The sequence below is a fragment of the Lissotriton vulgaris genome, chromosome 1_1, assembly GCF_964263255.1.
Source record: "Lissotriton vulgaris chromosome 1_1, aLisVul1.2, whole genome shotgun sequence".
In the NCBI taxonomy this organism is placed as follows: Eukaryota; Metazoa; Chordata; class Amphibia; order Caudata; family Salamandridae; genus Lissotriton; species Lissotriton vulgaris.
In genome coordinates, this window is record NC_141685.1 from 329128271 (window position 1) to 329145193 (window position 16923).

Sequence of the window (16923 nt, forward strand, 5' to 3'; positions counted from 1 at the left end):
CCCAACACAGGGAAAAAGCCTTACAGAACTTGAACGCACACTCCTTAACATATGTGTACATGTCCAGAGAGTTCAACCACCCCCAGAGAGTGTTTACATTGCAGAATATGTATGCACAATCCTTAACATAGTGGCACTAATCCCTTAGTTGGTACAGCTGCTACCTTTCCAAATCATTCTGATAATCATAGTGTGTAATGTCCTCAGATGCATACTATTATACTCGGACGTTGTGGAGCATATTCAACGATTGTGAAATCATATCGTGGTCTATTTATTTTAGAGGCTGAATAGTAGTCTTTGAATGAGTGCATGAGTCTGTGAGTGGGTCTCTGAGTGGGTGAGTAAGTCTCTGAGTTGGTGCATGAATTTCTGAGTGGGGTAGTGAGTGGGTATGTGAGTGACTACATGGTCTTGAGTGGGTGTGTGGCAGTCTCAGTGGGTCTGTGAGTTGGTACATGAGTCTGGGAGTGTGTCTGTGAGTGGGTCTGTAACTCTGAGTGCATCTGTGGGTGGGTGCCTGAGTGTCTAAGTGGGTCTCTGAGTGGCTCTTTGAGTCTGTTAATGGGTTTCTGACTGAGTGAGTGACTCTCTGTATAACACTATAAGTACATACATGAGTCTCTGACTGCATCAAGGTGCATGAGTCTCTGAGTACATCTGTCACTGAGGACATTAGTTTATGAGTGGGTCTGTGAGTGAGTGCATAAGTCTGTGAGTGGGTCTATCAGTGGTAGTGTGAGCCTAAGAGAGGCTCTGTAAATGGGTGCATGAGTGTCTAAATAGATCTTGAGTAGACATGTACCTGTCTGAGTGACTCTAAGTGTGTGCCGAGATGGCTGACTGCATTTGTAAGTAGCTATGTAAGTCTCTCACTGGAACTGTATGTGAGTGCTCGAGTCTCTCAGTGGGTCAGTGAATGGATCTATCAGTCCGTGAATGGGTCTATAAGTGGGTGTGTGACTCTGAGTGGCTCTGTCAGGAGGTATGTGAGTGTGAGAGTGGTTATGTGAGTGGGTTATGTATCTGAGTGCATCTGTGAGTGGCTGTGTGACTGTGTGAGTCTGTGAGTGCATGCAATAATGTATGAGTGCGTGTTTAAATGTATATTTTTTTCAATTTATTTCAGTGGCGTTCCCAACTCCACCGTGACATTACATGGGGGCATGCTGAGCACCAAGATGGAGCTGTGACTCCATGCATGTTATTAAAAAAACATATTTACATTACACAACCAATAACAAGTACATAAATCCCCATGAGGTCATGGTACTTCAACACTGACCCCTTCCACATTTTTTCCAGTTAACAACTATTCCTCTGGACTGACCACTGTTCATAACATGGCAGCCCTTTTTCGAACAAATTGGTTTTGGTGTGTTCACGCCTCCACTGTCACGTTACATGGGGGTCCGCGATGAGCACCGTGTTGGGGTCGCGACTCCATCCACATGGAAAAAACTTACCTACACATTCTAAAACTCATAATGGTCGTCTAACATACCCATATAATCAAAGTATATAGTCAAAGTACTCCTACCCTAACCCTTCTGTGCTTTTCAGCTTCTCTTAAACCATCCTCCAGGACCGGCTCCACTGCATAAAATGGTGGGCAAAACAGTTTCCTCATCTTGAGGTCAGCCTATAAGAGCACCCCTTCCTCTAGCCACATGCATTCGCGTAGCCATGCATCGGAGCCGCTTACGCTTCAGGCCCCCATATATACAACTGGAAATGTCTTTAAATAACTGCTGAATGGATTTACACCATTTAACATAGAAGTCACTTTTCTGGGCCGACAGCTACCTTTCTGCAAAATTTGGTGCAATTCTGTTCTGTAGTTTGGGCTGTTGCCATGTCTAAAGTTCCTATGGAAATTAACATGGGGAAAACACGTTTTGGAACTGCCCCCCCCTTTTTCTCAGTCCCCACTTGACAGATCACCCCAAACCTTGCAAGCCAGCAGCTAATGTTAGCGGTAAAGTAGTTTTTGAAATTTCATGAAGATTTGTGAAATAACGCCAAAGTTATCAGCAAATGAAAAAACGCTCTTATGGAAACTACATCCTATCTATAATTACCTACTGATTACTGCAAGTACGTAATGTATATTCACTTGAAAAACCAAAGGTTACAGAGTTGGCATAGTTAGGAAATTGAATGAAAAAAACCTTAGAAATTCACTGAAAAAAACAAAGGTTACAGGGACATTACAGTTAGGCTCAAATTTCACTCATACAAAACCAGTGAAATTCAGCAGTAATAGTTACATGAGCTAACTATAACTTACACCTCCGCAAGGCACTGCTTATGACCTCATATATTGCATCACTCATGGCTTGATCCATGACATCACTGATGACATCAACAAGTGAGTGTAAGTGTTTTAAAGACTTTATGGGTGTTAAAAATAGATACTAACCCACAGCAAAAGTTGAATTAGTATACTATGTGCACTACTACTGATAGATACTACTTCTAGCATATATTAGGTGAGTGGCTGTTTCACTGTATGTATCCTTGTGTGTATGAGTATGTAAGTGGCTGTATGGGTGTATAAATGGGTGTATGAGTAGCTGTGTGGGTGAGTGAAATGCTGGGTGAGTTGCTGTGTTGGTGAGTGAGTGGATGTGTCAGTGGCTGTATTGTATGTGAGTGTCAGTGTAGGTGGCTCTGTGTGTGTGTCAGTGGTTATATGGGTGAGTGAAACAATGCCAAAGTTATTGGCAAAACAAAAAATGCTCTTCCCATGGAAACTACATCCTATCTATTACTACCTACTGGCGGTCATAAGTAGGTAGTTAAGTAGGTCCTAGTTTTCATAGGTAAAGCATTTTTGACTTGCCTTCGTGTGACCAATCTGCATGTAACTTTTCCCAAAAATTGGCACAGTGGGTACTATTGATTGGGAAAGTTTGGGGGTGATCCGTCCAGTGGGGACCGATAATTTGAGGAGGTAAATAAGGTTGCATATGTGTGTTAATGTCCAAAGGACCCTTTAGCCACCACTACAGGCCGATCCGCTGAACGGTTTTATACCAAATTTTGCAAGATGGTAGATGTCGTTCAAGGAAGTGCGTTTTGCTTACTTGGTGTTAATCCGTTCAGTAGTTTTTGTTGAACTTATAGTGATATCACTTTCCATGGATATTTTGTGACTGTTTTGCAAGTAATCACGAATGCACGTGCTAACGAGAATGCTCTGATTGGCTAGAGGCAACCTGAATAGAAAGTTGCGGCCACAATTTTATCTATCGAGTACAGTTCCGGGGGCTAAAAATCTCTGCCCACATAAGGGGTCTGGATGGATATACTCTGAGCCAATGGTTAAGAAATGGAGGTGTTAGTGACAGAAGGTATATGTCCAAAAATCTTATCATGAGCGATATTCGCGACACCACCATGTACCATCTCATGGACACTGCGACTATTGACGCTGTCACGAACATTGATGGAAATATTTTAAAAATATATCAATGAATCATTAGTATGCATTGGTATAGAGCTATTGATAAATCTTTTAATGGAGTTATTTATATAGTGAGATATCTACTGTGATGGTTAGAATTAACTATATAGTTATCATTTTTTAATGCAGTGGTGGCGAATGAATTCCTGCTTTTGGTTTCTGCTTTTGTGACATAAACGTGTAGCTAGCGATGACCGACGTCATCACGATATCCAGCCTCACAGCGAAAACGGAAAATAGGTTTTAGAGATGGTTGTTCTAGAAATGCAGTAGAAAAACATGAGTTTGAAGTGTACAGTAATAAACCTCTTGTGCGAAGAATACTGTAATGTGTGTGCATATATGTGTTTTCACTTTATGGGAAAGGCGCAATCCTCTCGGTTAATGACGTCATCACAACGTCCCGAAAACTGCAAAAATGGAAAATAGGTCTGAAAAATGGTTGTTAAAGCAACTTAGTACAAAAATATGAGTTTAAACATGCTTTGAAAGAAGTATGTATATAGTAATGTGTGTAGGGCAATGTTCAGAATGGATTTTTTTACATATTATTTTTAGATGTGTTGGTGGTCATTGAATGTCTGCTTTTGGTTTCCTCTTCTGTGATATGTCTGGGGGAATCGTGCTTACCAACGACATTGCAATCTCCGTTTGCTACAAAAATTAAATAGGTTTTACAGATGGTTTTTATAAAAACTCTCTACAAAGACATGACTTTACAGAATACTGTAAGAAACCCCTAGTGTGTACAATAGTGTAGTATATGTGCGCATGTGTGTTTTCGCTTTATGGAAAAGGCGTTTCAGTTAACGAAGCCATCGCGACATCCCGAATATCTGCAAAAATGGAAAATAGGTCTGAATTAGGGTTTTTAAGGAACTTAGTGCAAAAAATATGTTTAAACATGCTTTAAAAGAACTGTGGGCCCGATTCCCAAAATGAACTTAAGACTCAATCACAAACTTAAGACAGATTTAAGACAGACTTAAGTTAGGATTTTGTCTTAAGTCTGTCTTAAGTTTGTCTTAAGACAAACTTAAGATAAAATCCTAACTTCTGTGAAAAGCCAAAAGTAGTAAGTTCATTCTGTGAATGCCAAAAGTAGCAAGTGCATTCTGTGAATACCAAAATAGTAGTAAGTTTAGGATTGAGTCTTAAGTTCATTCTGTGAATCGGGCCCTTTGTATATAGTAATATGTGTAGGGCAATGTTCAGAATGACTATTTTTATATTTTAAAATGAGTAGTGTATTATATAAACATAAAACACAATATCTAATTATAGAAAGAAAGTATAAAAATCTTAGAGGGTTGCTAAACAAAATGGGCATTACAATTAAGAAATAGAATTTTAAAAGACCTTAGAAATTGAAAAACTAAAGGTTATCTGAACATTATAGTTAACAATTAGTATTTAAAAAACCTTTGAACACTAAAAAAACAAAAATCACAGGGACGTTATAGTTAGGGTGATATTTCACTCATACAAAACCAGAGAAACTCTGCAGTTATAGTTAGTTGAGCTAACTATAACTCATGCCACCGCAATGCACAGCCTATAACCTCACATATTATATCATTCATGACATGGTGATGGGGACTGCCACCTCCCGGGGGCTGTATTTAGAGCTAAAGTGTGGGGGGCTTTGAGCTCCCCATACACTGCCCCAGGCACCACCACCTCCCCCGGGGTTAAATTTTATTGGAGGGGGAACGCGCGGCCCCCTCCAGGAGCCCTGCATGTCCCTGGTGGCCGCCATCCCCAAGGGCCGGCTCCAGCAATGTCCCGGGATGCCCACCCCCGGAACATTGCAGTTTGCTATGACTGTACAGGAGCATTGCTCCTACCAAGCCATAGCAAACGCTGCTTTGCTCCCTCTGCCCAAAAGCAATGACAGCTCCTGCAGTAGGCGGGGAGCCAGCATGGAACGCGGGATCTTGACGCTCCCCACACGGTCCCCAACGAGTTGGCAAAGCCCCGGCAGATGGGATCCCTGGGTCTAAAATCAGCATGGGGAGAAGGGCCGTTTGGCCCCCTTCCTTAATAAAAATAAAAAATAAACAAGAAATTGTCCGGGCCCTGGGAGATGGGGTCCTCATTGCTGAAATTGGCCTAGGGAGGAGGGGCCGCTCAGCCTTCCTCCATTAAAACAATAAAAAATGTAGAAATAAATTGGCCAGGCCTTGGAGGATGGGATCCCTGGCCAAAATCGGCTTGGGGAGGGGTGCGCATGGCCCCCTCCCATTTATAATTAAAAAATATAAAGATAGGCCAAGCCCTAGGGGATGGCGTCCCCGGCCAAAGTCAGCCTCGAGACGGGGGGACGCGTGGCCCACCTCCCTTTTTATTTTTAGTGAAAACAAAAAAAGGGTAACTGAAAATGAGAGCTTTCGTTCCCTGGAGTAACAGAGTGCTCACAAAGGTGGTCTAAATAAAGCAGTCATAGCTCACCTTCTGTTCGATAATACAAGTGATGTATCCGTGCTAAAGAGTAGAGTTCTTTCACAACCTCTGCTTTCCAAAACAACTGCCTAAATAGATAAGAATATAAGTACATGTTAAAGATGTATGCATGATCTTTTGGGACTTCATATTGAATTTGCTCAGATAGATTCCCAGAGTTTATCTATGTATCAGTAACGTACATTTCTTACTCATGACAAGCAGGTTTATGAACACACACTATTTATAACAAATGAAACTCATGCTCTGTTCATATGTGTGCCTTATGCTGTAAAGTGACTGCACGTTCCCGTTTCCTAATTAATGTACTACATTTTCATGTTGCAGCGCTATGATCCATTGAGATTTTCAAAAGAGAATTCGTCCCACAGGCACTCACATGCCTTTGTACCATTTGCAGCCGGAGCAAGGTATGTACCCCTAAGACTATAATCTTTGTCTGATGGAAATAAAGTTGTATATACCAATAAGTCTTAGCCACTGAGGGTCAAATTTGGCAAGAGAATGTCTAGCCCTTGTGTTGCGCTAAGACATGCAAGTGCAGCACAAGATCCTAAGTGAGATTTATTATGCCACACAAAGCCACCTTGAGTTGCTCTGCATGGCAAAGTAAATCTGGAGGGAATCAAGGCAGGGTAAGTCACTGCCTTGCATCAATCTGCGCCGGGAAGGCTTTATATGAATGGAGAGTGGGTGTTCCCTCGCATCTACCAATGTATTTTGGCACAGCCCAAGATTTACTAAAGCTAGTAAACTTGGGAATGGATCAAAATGATATTCCTTCCCAAGAGAGGTGCAACAAGGACAAATATCTTTAAATACAAAAACACTTAGAAAGAGAAAAAAGCATCAGGACCCCCTGTAAACCCTGGTGCAAGGGTGCCCGCATAGGAGCTAGGCTGCTCTCCGTGCACCGGTGCAGGGAGAGAGTAGGAATGTGTCCTATCTTAGCAGGTATGGCACATTCCTGCTCTCTCCCTGCGATGCAGTGTAGCACTACAAGTTGTCTTGCTGTGTTGTGCTGCATGACTTTTTAATAAATCTGGCCCTGGGTCTGTTCCTGGCAATATTTGCTATTTGGCTGGTAAAAAACACAGGATATCCAATATGTCCAACGGGAAGCACAGATAAATTATAAGAGCACAAATGGAAAGGGGCGACCACTCGGTCCCCCCGCACGTATGGCAGAGTACCACGATCCCCCCGGGAAGCCATCTTGGGCGGGTGGCGTGTCCCGGCTGGTATGCCCGAAGCGGCGTAGCCGGGGCGCGCTTTTTCCCGCCCTAGAGTGGGCTGGCCTAGACACTGACGCGGCTGGCCACGCCCTCGGGGCAGGCAGGGGCGGGTTTACGCCCGCCCTGAAGACGGATAAAAGGGGACGCAAGACCCGAAGACATCCTCTTGTTCCTGTGCTCTGAAGCTGCACCTCCTCGCTGCACGTGAGCTCGAGACGGAACGAAGAGCCAATTTTGAGCGTTGTAATCTTTCTTTTGTCTTACAGATACTCTGTCGGAGAAATGCCCAAGAAAGGCGGGAAGAGAATGACGACCGAACAGATGGTTCGGGTTCTCATGAAGGAGATGACCGAGCTAAAGAAACGGGTGGCGGAGAGAGACGGGGAGGGGGGGCCGGAACGTCCGTCGGCTGGAGCAGCTCCAGGAGGGAGAGCCAAGAGGCCAAGGAGGGGACCAGCCGGGGGAGACGTCCCGGTTCCCTGTGCCCCGCTCGAAGCGCCAACCCCAGTACCGGCGGAGGGGAATCCGATTCCCGTGGTGGTCACCCCGGTGTCCAATGAAGATATGCCGCCCGAGCTGGCAGCACAACTTGCAGCGTGGTTGGGCGAAAGTAGTGAGGGCGCCACGGCTGCCGAGGCGCAGGCGCTTATGAAGCAATTGCGCGAGAAACGTGAAGCAGCCAAGGTGTCCGCCCCGGTTGCAGTAGTTGACAAGCCACAAGGGACGATTGCGACCGCAGAGGCAGCGTCCGGTGCAGGTAAGCGGCCATTGCCGATTGCAAGGGATGAGTCAGCACCCTCTCGTAGAGAAAGGTTGGGTCAACATGTGCCTTTGGCAATTAAGGAAAAGATTTGGGCAGGGGAATATGTGAACATCTTCTCGTTGCTTGTTGATCATTATGAAGTGGAGCATGTTAAGGGTCAGAAAGACCTCATGCATCCGAGTGTTTGGCGCGCAAAAATGGCCGCCTTTAAAGTGAATGAGAATATTGGCAATTGGGGCAATGCATGGGGAATCTTTACGTCGATATTGGGGGAACGTAGGCCCGAGTTGCTTTCCGAATTGCCGACCTATCAGTCGCGAATCATGGGGTACTCGACATCATACCAGGGTAACCATTGGTTTTGCTACGATAATCTTTTCCGAAAGGCTAAAGAGCATAATAAAAGCTTGACCTGGGATTGTTATGATTCTTTGACATGGGATAAAATGAAGGAGACAGGTATGTTGAAAATGCCATTGGTAGGAAGTAATGTTGGCGAATCCTCCCGCCAATATGGGGGGACGCCCTTTCGTTCAGGTACGGGTACCGACGATCAGTCGAGACCTGCCGGCAATACTGGAAAAAGGGGGTTGTGCTTTAATTTCAACAGAGGTAAATGTACTAGACCCCAGGGAACGTGCAAATTTAAACATGAATGTAGTGGGTGCGGGTCGCCCCATCCTGAGTCCACGTGCAGAGCCAAAACGGGTGATAACGGGGGGAGAGGAGGCGCCAAACAGGTCTAACATAGTCCGAGGGGCGCCTTTACCTACCCCGATTGATACCTTGGCGATGATTCCCTGGCTCAGTGAATACCCGGATCGTGCTTCTGCTGGGGTGCTGCGGAACGGATTTTCGTATGGTTTCCGCATCCCGGTAGGGGACTTTCAGGGTGTGGAGAAGTGTAAAAATCAACTTTCGGTCCTGCAGCATACGACCGTGGTACAGGATAAGATCCGAAAAGAGGTTACTCGAGGTCGGGTCGCCGGCCCGTTTAGTGTACCCCCGGTGCATGATTTTGTTTGTTCTCCTTTAGGGGTGGTCCCCAAGAAGGACCCGGGGGAGTTCCGATTGATTCATAATTTATCAGCTCCACGTGGTCTTTCTGTTAATGATGCAATAGATCCGGAAGTATGTTCGGTGCGGTACGCATCCTTCGATGAGGCCGTAGCCATTTTGAATCGCCTGGGGCCCGGGGCGCTGATGGCGAAGTCAGATATCGAGTCAGCGTTCCGATTGCTCCCGGTACACCCAGACGACCAGCGTCTCCTGGGTTTCATGTTTCAGGGTTGTTATTACATGGATAAGTGTATGCCGATGGGGTGCTCGATATCTTGTGCCTATTTCGAGAAATTCAGTAGTTTTCTACAATGGGTCTTCACAAAGAAGACGGGTTTCCACCATGTAATGCATTACCTTGATGATTTCCTGTTCCTTGGGGCAGCCGGGGATCTCGAATGTGGCCGGGCCTTGGCCGAATTTTGTATGTTAATGAAGCAGTTTGGTGTGCCATTGGCACCAGGTAAGACGGTGGGTCCTACAACTTGCCTTGAGTTTCTGGGGATCGAGTTAGACTCCAGTGAGGGTTGTTTTCGTTTGCCAGCTGACAAAGTGTTAAAATTCAGGGCAGCCCTCCGAGTGTGTATAAATGGATCTAAAGTTACACTGCATCAATTACAGCAGTTGGTGGGACAGTTGAATTTTGCCCTGAGGGTAATACCAATGGCCCGCCCCTTCTCCCGTTCAATTGCCCAAGCTATGGTCGGCCTGAAGGAGGGCCATCATCACACGAGACTATCGGCTGAGGTCCGCCAGGACATGCGCATTTGGTTAGCATTCCTGGCGGACTTTAATGGTCGGGTCGTCTGGAACGAACCAGCCGTGTCCTCGGAAGAGCTGGGGCTATGGACCGATTCAGCAGGTAGCATAGGTTTTGGCGCCATCTTCGGCACAAAATGGTCGGCACAAAGGTGGCCGACATGGTGGCATGACAATGGTCTGACAAGCAATATTGCTTTCCTTGAACTTTTCCCCATTTTGGTGGCCCTGAGAACCTGGCCCGAAGGGTTCAAAGATCACTCTGTGATTTTTTGGTCTGACAATATGACCGTGGTCGAGTGCATCAATAGCCAGGCTGCACGATGTAAAATGATTTTAAGACTGCTCAAAGAAATTGTTTTACTGTGTATGCAACTGAATGTGCTATTCAGAGCAAAACATGTCCCGGGGGTAATGAACCAGGCGGCTGATGCACTGTCTCGTTTTCATATGCAGGCTTTCTCGGGTTTCCTTCCCACAGCGGACCCAGAGCCGGCACCCTTTCCCGAAGCTCTCTGGTCTCTCGGTGCCCCGAACTTCATCACCTCGTGGGAGAGAGTCTAGCACCAAGGACGAGGAAGGCATATGAAGGGGCGTTTCGGTCTTATTTAGCCTTTTTGGGGCCCGATAGAGAGGGGCTGTGGGGCCACGAGGAATGGGTAGTGAATTTTCTGATGTCCTTACATAGGGCTGGGAAATCGGTGGCTACGGCCCAGAGGCATCGTGCTGCCATTTCCTTTGTTGCCAGGGCTCATGGTATCCAGGACCCGACAGCGTCTTTCGTTGTACAGAAAGCGCTGCGTGGGTGGCAACGCCTTGAAGGTCGCAGAGTAGATGAGAGGCGCCCGATAGGTTTGGATAGGTTGGCCCAGTTGTTGGCCACACTCCCTTCCACATGTTCATCTCAGTTTGAGACAGTGTTGTTCCGAGCCGCTTTTACGCTGGCATTCCATGGGGCGATGCGGGTAAGCGAACTGGTGGCAAGGAACAAACAGGATGTGACAGGGGGTTTGTGCCAGGAACATGTTCAGATCAGAGGTGAGACAATGACGGTCTCCTTTGTCAGGTCCAAGACCGATCAAGGTGGGATGGGTGACTGCATAATCATACGCAGGATTCCCGGGTCCTCCATGTGTCCGGTAAAGTGTTTAGAAGAATACCTAGCACGAAGGGTGGCATCATGGGGGGGGACCTTGTTGAGACACGCAGACGCCACCCCACTGACGAAATTTCAGTTTCAGCGGGTGCTTGCGATGTCAATTGCCGCTGCGGGCTTGAACCCGGGCGAGTTTGGGACCCATTCCTTTCGGATAGGGGCTGCTACAGAAGCTACAGCTAGGGGTCTTAATGTTGAACAAGTGAAACGAGTGGGGCGTTGGTCCTCCAATTGTTATAAGAGGTATGTGCGGTTACACATGTTGTGAAGCTGTAATGATGTACTCACGCCTCTTGTTTTTGTTTGATTTTCAGTTGCGCAAGCCTACGAGGCGGGGCGGACTATGCAGTCGACCCAACACCGGGCCAGCGGTCAGACATCACCGGCTGTGAAAAAGGAGGTGTGGGTCGTGGGCCACTCACACGTGAGGCGTGCCGCGGACGTATTCAAAGCAGGTGACATGATTCACGTAGCTGGGGAATACGGGTACAGGGTGTCCTTCTACGGAAGGGGCGGTCTCTGTATTGACCAGTTTCAAACATTTTTCGAGGGTTTGTTAGGGCGGACGAGGTCACCGCCGTCTATAGTCATAGTACATCTAGGAGGCAATGATTTGGTCACCACCGGTAGACGACTTCTCCTGGAGGCAATGCTTTCCACTGTAAGTTGGTTGGCGAGGAGAGTTCCGGGGTGCATAATTGCGTGGTCCCATATGATCCCACGAAAGGTGTGGCGAGGGGCTATTTCTATTCATGCTTTGAATCATTCTGTTAGAAAGCTTAATAACAAAGTGAGTAGGTTGTTCCGTTCCAGGACATTGCATTCAATTTCGCATGGCTGTATTAGTGACGACAGTATGTATTTGGGGGATGGTGTGCATTTGTCTCGGGTGGGGAATGAGTTACTCATAGGAGACTTCTTAGCATGGTTAAAAACGTTAAAACATGACCTTTAGGTAGGAGCTTTGTGGGGGGTCCGGATAGCCGGTCAACTATCCGGCCTGTGGCGGTAAGGTCATGATCGGTGAGCACTAATTGGAAGATCCTTATGAGTGGGCGTCACCCAACACGGATGGGAGCGCTCGGGGGAGGTGGCCATTGGCCCCTCAACGGGGAGGCGGTCCCTTCTAAGGATGGGTCGCCGAAAGAAAAGGAAAGGCGGTCAAGGCCCCTTCCTGGGTAGGAGGGGTTACAGCCCCCTCCTGGGGAATTTCCCGGGGCCAGTGACGTCTGCGACGGCAGATGTGGTAAGTTGTGTGGGGTTTGGGGGGAGGTCTACGCTACCTTCTAGATAACCTCACACGAGTCCTCGAACGACCTTTAAATGGCGTCGAGTTTATTGGTGCCCCCGTCAAGTCAAGGGAAATTGGTAGTTGCACTGGAGGTACGCCTCAGTCCTGTCGCCCCTCCCAAGTGGGGGGGGTATTCCTGGTTAGGGATCTTGACACCGGTTACGACCTTGCCGTTGGCCCTTAAACGTTAGGATGTACAATCTCATAATTTCAAGTCAATGTTTTGTAGGATGTTAGTTCGGCTAGGAGAACCTCTGTATTAGAGAATCTGTTAAGGTTAGCCAAACATCGCAATGTGGTAATGAAATTGTACATTAATATAATGTTTTTAATTTTTGTTTTAATAAATACGGCCGGGAGGGTCACTCCCTCCCTCTTCCAAAAACTTCAAGAACTGTTTCCGGTTTCCCTCCTTTGGGGATTGTGTTGAGAGGGGGTGGCGGGTATCTCGGCCATATGGAAAGGGGCGACCACTCGGTCCCCCCGCACGTATGGCAGAGTACCACGATCCCCCCGGGAAGCCATCTTGGGCGGGTGGCGTGTCCCGGCTGGTATGCCCGAAGCGGCGTAGCCGGGGCGCGCTTTTTCCCGCCCTAGAGTGGGCTGGCCTAGACACTGACGCGGCTGGCCACGCCCTCGGGGCAGGCAGGGGCGGGTTTACGCCCGCCCTGAAGACGGATAAAAGGGGACGCAAGACCCGAAGACATCCTCTTGTTCCTGTGCTCTGAAGCTGCACCTCCTCGCTGCACGTGAGCTCGAGACGGAACGAAGAGCCAATTTTGACCCACCCACCAGCCCCTGAAGACAGCAAGTGGTTTTAATAATGTCTGAATAAAAATTTGATGGATAACTCTGATTTTCGTTTACAGGTTATGGTGATTATCGTGATGACTTTGAGTATGCAATAAAGTCTGGTCGATTTGTGTTATGTTTTGCAAATAAAGTATTTCTGCTTTTGTGTTTATCAGTAAGCATGCTTTTAATAAAGTGGTTGTTGCTACTGTCTTTTCATAGGTAGTCATTTAGTAATTTAGTTAGCATTGTCGTATTTATTTTGGTCGGGCGGTAAGGTCATGATCGGTGAGCACTAATTGGAAGATCCCTATGAGTGGGCGTCACCCAACACGGATGGGAGCGCTCGGGGGAGGTGGCCATTGGCCCCTCAACGGGGAGGCGGTCCCTTCTAAGGATGGGTCGCCGAAAGAAAAGGAAAGGCGGTCAAGGCCCCTTCCTGGGTAGGAGGGGTTACAGCCCCCTCCTGGGGAATTTCCCGGGGCCAGTGACGTCTGCGACGGCAGATGTGGTAAGTTGTGTGGGGTTTGGGGGGAGGTCTACGCTACCTTCTAGATAACCTCACACGAGTCCTCGAACGACCTTTAAATGGCGTCGAGTTTATTGGTGCCCCCGTCAAGTCAAGGGAAATTGGTAGTTGCACTGGAGGTACACCTCAGTCCTGTCGCCCCTCCCAAGTGGGGGGGGTATTCCTGGTTAGGGATCTTGACACCGGTTACGACCTTGCCGTTGGCCCTTAAACGTTAGGATGTACAATCTCATAATTTCAAGTCAATGTTTTGTAGGATGTTAGTTCGGCTAGGAGAACCTCTGTATTAGAGAATCTGTTAAGGTTAGCCAAACATCGCAATGTGGTAATGAAATTGTACATTAATATAATGTTTTTAATTTTTGTTTTAATAAATACGGCCGGGAGGGTCACTCCCTCCCTCTTCCAAAAACTTCAAGAACTGTTTCCGGTTTCCCTCCTTTGGGGATTGTGTTGAGAGGGGGTGGCGGGTATCTCGGCCATATAACATCAACACTTTCAAAAGATGTAGTTGAAGGTCCCCCCCCCCAAAAAAAACTTCACAGCCTGGGTGTGAACAGCTGCAGATATATTTAAACAAATCTCACCTTGGATAGACCTGTGAGTGAATGATATGTCACCAACATAATACATCTTTTTCCACGTACCATCTTTACCACTTTACCACGCAGTTAACTCTTTCGATGCTGATGACGGAACCCCTCCGTCATCAGCTGCGGTGGCGCTGTGCTCATGACAGAGCGGTTCCGTTATGGCCCGCTCGCCGCGCCTTCGCTGCACGGATTCTGCGCCTGCGCTGGGCGTTCCATTGAGCGGACGGGGCCATGACGGAACTGCTCCGTCATGAGCACAGCCCAACCGCGGCTGGTGATGGAGCGGTTCCGTCATCAGCATGCGCCCGCCCCGCCCCCTTAGCGCTGCGGCGGAATAGCTGCCGCAGCGATGTGGCTAAGTACCATACATGTCTATATTATATTATATATTCAAAAATTATTTGTGTAATTTAAAAATGTAATGAGTCTCTAGTTTTCAGAGTGGGTAACGGTAAGTTGTAGTGAATGATTTTTAGGGTTCAGGATGTATTAGGGTAAGCTGTAGAAAGGGGTTCTTATGGTTAGGAGAGGGAATGGCTAAAGGGGGTAGTAAGGACTTTTTAGGTTTCAAGGATGGGTAGGCGTAAAGTGTAGTAAAGGTCTGTATGTTTCACTGATGGGTAAGAAAAGGAGAGCAAGTAGGCAATTTATTTAATGGTCTATGGATGGATAGGATTAAAGGGTACTATATTTGTGTATGTTGGACCGTACCCTTTCAGTAGGGTCACCCCTAATTGTTTTACCTCCTTTGCTGAATCCATTTTTCTTGGCTTTTAGGACTCTGCTTACTTTACTCTTGCTAACCATGATTATGTTGGCCTACACCTGAGTGATAGATTTAATTCACTTATAAGCCCCTAGTAAACAGTACTACATGTTCCCAGGAACTGTAAATTAAATGCTACTAGTGGGCTGCTGCACTTTTTGTGCAACCCTTTAAAGTAGCTCCTTAAAACATGCCTCAGGCCTCCTAATGCACCCTGTAGTGCAGCTTTATTATTAGTCGTTACTGTGTATAGCTGATAAAACCCATTACAATATAAAAACATACACAATTATGTAAAATCACAGGCTGAAATCAGACTACGATTAAAATATTGTGACCAGCGAGTTAAATGTGAACAATTCAACTTGCTAAATAAAAATGTACTACAGCTTTAAAAAGTGGTCCATAAATGTAACAGAATTGCAGCTTACCCTAATATATTGATAATTTAATATCTGAATCAAAGCCTTTATTTAGAAATTTCTTTCGAGCCTCTAGCAAAAAAGGGCATATACATACACTGTGCAACAGTCTCTTCATTAAAATCCAAAGTCTGCAATTTGCATTTTTCCATGCTGCTTTTTATCTCGGGACATAATAATAAAATATTTTGGGCACTGAAGACAAACATACGAATTTGAAACAATTGCGCAAAACTCTGTTTACACTTTTGTTAACCAAGCATCTAAAGACTTCATCCAAAATTGTCGAGGTCCACATATTGTTAAGGCTAATTGACTTAGTAAAGATTCTTGTTATTTCTGCCAGAAGTTATCAGGTCTAGAGTGCAGGATTTCTTGACATGATTGGTGATTCAACTTGGTCCTTGGAACCTCCTTCATCTCTTTTACAGCATTTTATAAATGCACTTTGCCGAGTTAGTTGGTGCAACGCAAGGCCAAACACCAGGCTTAACTGAGCTTGCGTATTGTTCACCATCAGACCAAACAGTTGTGTGTGAATGGAGACTTCTACATAGAGTCCAATAATGTTGCCTCCTTCCCTCTACAGATTCCTGATCTGTATGTCAACGAAGGGAGATCTTTGCAATGCATTACTCTAAAGATGGAGTCCAGTATGGTGCACCTTAAGTGTTATTTGCAAAGCTGCAAATGCAAAGAACAAGGATCTGGACTTTGACTTAGTTGCTTGCATATGTTTAAGGAACCCAGATAATCAAACGTGATACCCAAATAAGTATATTTTGTGACATTTTACAACTTCTCTTCTAGATAAACATATTGCAGACTTGTTTAAACAACTTCCAAAAGTCAAAATGTTGGTCTTTTTCAGTTAATCTCCATTATATTTGTTTTGGTAGAGGCTGCAAAGGCACATATCATTTTCTGAAGACTAACCAAGGTTTTGCTTAGCAACACAATATTGTTTGTGCATTGAAGACTTGAAATTGGCAGAAACTTTAGTCCAGGAGGATTGAAGGTTGATTCAGCAAGCAGGTAATTCAAGTCAGGAAAGTACATAGTAAATAAGAGTGGATCTCCACATATTACTGTTTAAGACCAACACTGACCTAAATCTTATTTTTTAAGGTAGCTGCATCGCCCAACAAAACAATGACCCAGTTGTCTGTGTATAGCATCTCAATTGCCAGGAGTAGTGATAACGAAATATTCTATCCTCTAAGCTTCGCCTTCACCTTTGTCTTGGGACCTTATCAATGGGAGATTTTAAATCTACACAACAGGCATGGAGAGGAGGTTTTTCAGTAAGGACCTTCTCTGTCTGGATGCCTACAGCAAAACATTCAAACTCGTACCTTTTCCTTTTTGGAAGCTCATCTGATTCATTGGGATAAGATTTATTTGCTCCACTCATGACAGTATGTCCTTTAATATGAGCAAGACAAAACATTTTGCCTAGATGTCTATGAAGGCAATAAGCCTGTATTAGGCTGGGTCTCCTGGGTGATCTTTCTTTCTTTATATTGCAGTTTTATATTCCCATGTCGGCCTGTAAAAATAAACCTTTTGCCAGGCTTCAACCTTCCTTCCTTTTTCATACTTATAAGTCACCACTAATGTAGGCCC

The 16923-nt window shown here is 45.9% G+C and overlaps 1 protein-coding gene across 1 annotated transcript in view; it reads left to right on the forward strand.

The window, feature by feature from the left end:
• Positions 1-16923, forward strand: part of LOC147747129 (cytochrome P450 4B1-like) — a 155805-nt gene that overhangs the window by 123724 nt on the left and 15158 nt on the right. The window contains exon 11 of the mRNA XM_086952387.1: positions 6260-6342. Coding sequence (XP_086808513.1) covers positions 6260-6342 — 83 coding nt within the window. The remainder of the gene's footprint in view (positions 1-6259; positions 6343-16923) is intronic.